The sequence below is a fragment of the Fukomys damarensis genome, unplaced genomic scaffold, assembly GCF_012274545.1.
Source record: "Fukomys damarensis isolate Sample0158 unplaced genomic scaffold, DMR_v1.0_HiC HiC_scaffold_39, whole genome shotgun sequence".
Taxonomy (NCBI): domain Eukaryota; kingdom Metazoa; phylum Chordata; class Mammalia; order Rodentia; family Bathyergidae; genus Fukomys; species Fukomys damarensis.
In genome coordinates this window covers 61,510,425-61,512,981 of record NW_022900951.1, presented here as the reverse complement: position 1 = coordinate 61,512,981, position 2,557 = coordinate 61,510,425, and the positions used below count along the sequence as shown (strand labels likewise).

General features: G+C 45.1%; 1 protein-coding gene across 4 annotated transcripts in view; it reads left to right on the top strand.

Annotated features, from left to right (window-relative positions):
- Positions 1-374: 374 nt before the first annotated feature.
- The window catches only part of Atrx (ATRX chromatin remodeler), a 302,586-nt gene continuing 300,403 nt past the window's right edge, over positions 375-2,557 (top strand). For all 4 annotated transcript variants that reach the window (XM_010641338.2, XM_010641336.2, XM_010641335.2 and 1 more), the window contains exon 1: positions 375-626. In XM_010641338.2, the coding sequence (XP_010639640.1) occupies positions 607-626 (20 nt within the window). In that variant the 5' untranslated portion in view covers positions 375-606. The remainder of the gene's footprint in view (positions 627-2,557) is intronic.

Genomic DNA, 2,557 nt, shown 5'->3' with positions numbered 1-2,557 from the left:
CTCACCTGGAAAAGGTAGGTTTGTCGACTTCAGAGGGTGTCAGGATTGCATGACATAATTCAGATAAAGGATTAACACAGTGTCTAGTATATAGTAGATTCTCAATAAAAGTAAATTGCTGTTATACTTTTGTCAATTAAGTCAAAGAAAAGAAGATGAACCAAAGGGGCATTTTCAGTCACAATACGTCACTAATACAATCAGGTCAAGAGTAATTGAATTGGAAACCCTGCGAAAAGGTGGAGAGGATCAAATGACGTCGACCGCCTTAGCAACAGGCCCCCACACAAGGTAAATTTCTGTAGCCAATAAGAACCAAAGCTGTGTCGGAGGTAGCCAATGGATGACGGAAAGAGGAATAGGGAGGACGCACCAATTCTCTTGCCTTAGCCTCGGCCCTACAAAATGGCGGCGGCGGCGGCGTCGCTTTGTTTCCGCGGCTCCTGCGGCGGTGATAGTGGTAGCGGCCTTTGAGCTGTGGGGAGGATCCAGCAACAGCTACAGTGACTGCTAAAACTCCAGCGCATTTGTATCGTGATCTGGTGCAGAGGCGCGCGTAGCGGCGCGCAAGTGTCGCAGAAGCCAACGGGGCGTTCAAGCGAAAACATGACGGCTGAGCCCATGAGGTAAAACGCAACCCCTTTTCATGGGCCTCAAAGATCTGGCCTGGGTACCTACCTTCTGCCTCGAGTGTTTGGGAACACTTTTGCTTGATGGGTTAGGCTTAGTGTTGCTTAGAGGAAAGAAGCACCATATTTCTCTTTAGGTGAGAAGGGTTCGGAATTTCGTTGGGAGGTTTCAACGCGGAGGGGAGGGAGTGATGGGGGGGCGCGGCCTGTGGTGGTCGGAGCTTTTTCCATGCTCCCCTTATAGGTAAGCTTGGTTGGCCGCCTCTGTTTATTTTTTGGTTGTTTGTAGCCTTGAGACCCTGAAGACAGGGGCGGTCTTTGGTAACCTGGTCCTTCTTCCTAATCCTTGGGCCTAGAAACTGCGTGAAGAAGGGGGGAGGGATAGAAGAGGGGGAAGGGCGGACGCGCGGGCGGGAGGATGTGAGATCCTGGGGTGATTTACTGGCATTTAGATTGCTGGAGAAGTACTCAGCCTCTGAGGGATCCCCCCCGCTACCGCTCCGGGAGAAGACCTTATTTTCATTTACTTAATTATTTTTTGGGGGAACGTGTCGTCTTGTCAATTATCTAGATTCCTTTGCTCCAAATCCTGGAGGATATCTTCGGATTTACCCTAGGTTGGCTGTAGTAACCCAGGATTCTGCTTGCAGAAGATCTCAAAGTACTATTTTTTTGTGACGTCCAGCTTTAATGGGACACAAGATGTTAACTCACGTTATGGGCAAATTTCAAGTAGAATTAACTAGACCCTGTTTTTTTTTTTATTTATGTATTCCAAGAAGGATGGGGAATGGGTTAACGTGGATTCGTGAGATTTATCGCTAGAGTGGCTGTGCCTGGCAGACCGCCTCTTTCCAGTCAGCCAATTAGCTTGAGGCTGTTATTCGGGAGTTTATGATTTGCTTTTTGACAATGTCTAAAAATTTGGGTAGTTAATGTGAAATGTATCGCTTTTACATAGGTGCCCGGCTTGCCTTTCATGCAGTTTGATATTTGACTTTTCATCCCACAGAGTGAATTAAATAATTTTTCTACCCTGAGATTCATCTTTGGTGCCGAGTGGCAAAATAAAATTGCAGAAAGCATGGATTACAATTGCATTAATAGTTTGCAAAATGTGCCTTTGAGTAATTATTAGGATGGTATTATTAGGTATGTTTTCAGAGAACTTTAGTTAGAATGTAGAATTTGAGAATGAGCCTATTATACATATTATGCCTATTTTTATGCATTAACAAGCAGTAGATACATGATGATGTTTTTCTTATCTAAGGAAAAATATAATTCTTTTTCTTTTGCTTTTTGAGGCAGGGTCTTGCTATGTAGCCTCAAACTCAGGGCGATCTTCCTGAAAGCTGGATTTACGGGCCTGTGACACTATAATGGCAACATAGTTCTTATAGATCCTTAGTTTTGTAAGGGTTGTGACCTTCGATTTTGAATTTGGGTTAATTGGTGCAAGTGTAACCGTTACGTAGGAGGTATGGAGCCTGTTAAAAAGGATACCTAGTGCAGCTTGTTGGCTGGTTGTTATGTGTTCATGTTCATCGGTATACAAGAATGGTGTACCTTACAGTTAAATATGACTTCTAGATTTTGCCAAACCTTTCACAAAGTCTGCATTTAAACTGTAGGTTGGGCCAGGCATGGTAGTGCAAACTTGTGATCCCATCACTGTGGGAAGCTGATGCAGGGGCATTGGAAATTTGAGCCCTGTGATTTAGCTAGACCTTGTGTCAAGAAAATAAACCATGACTTAATCTTGGACTTCCTTTCTCTTTCTCTTTCTCCTTCTCTTTTCTGCTCTGCTCTGCTCTGCTCTGCTCTCCTCTCCTCTCCTCTCCTCTCCTCTCCTCTCCTCTCCTCTGCTCTCCTCTGCTCTGCTCTGCTCTCCTCTGCTCTGCTCTGCTCTCCTGTCCTCTCCTCTG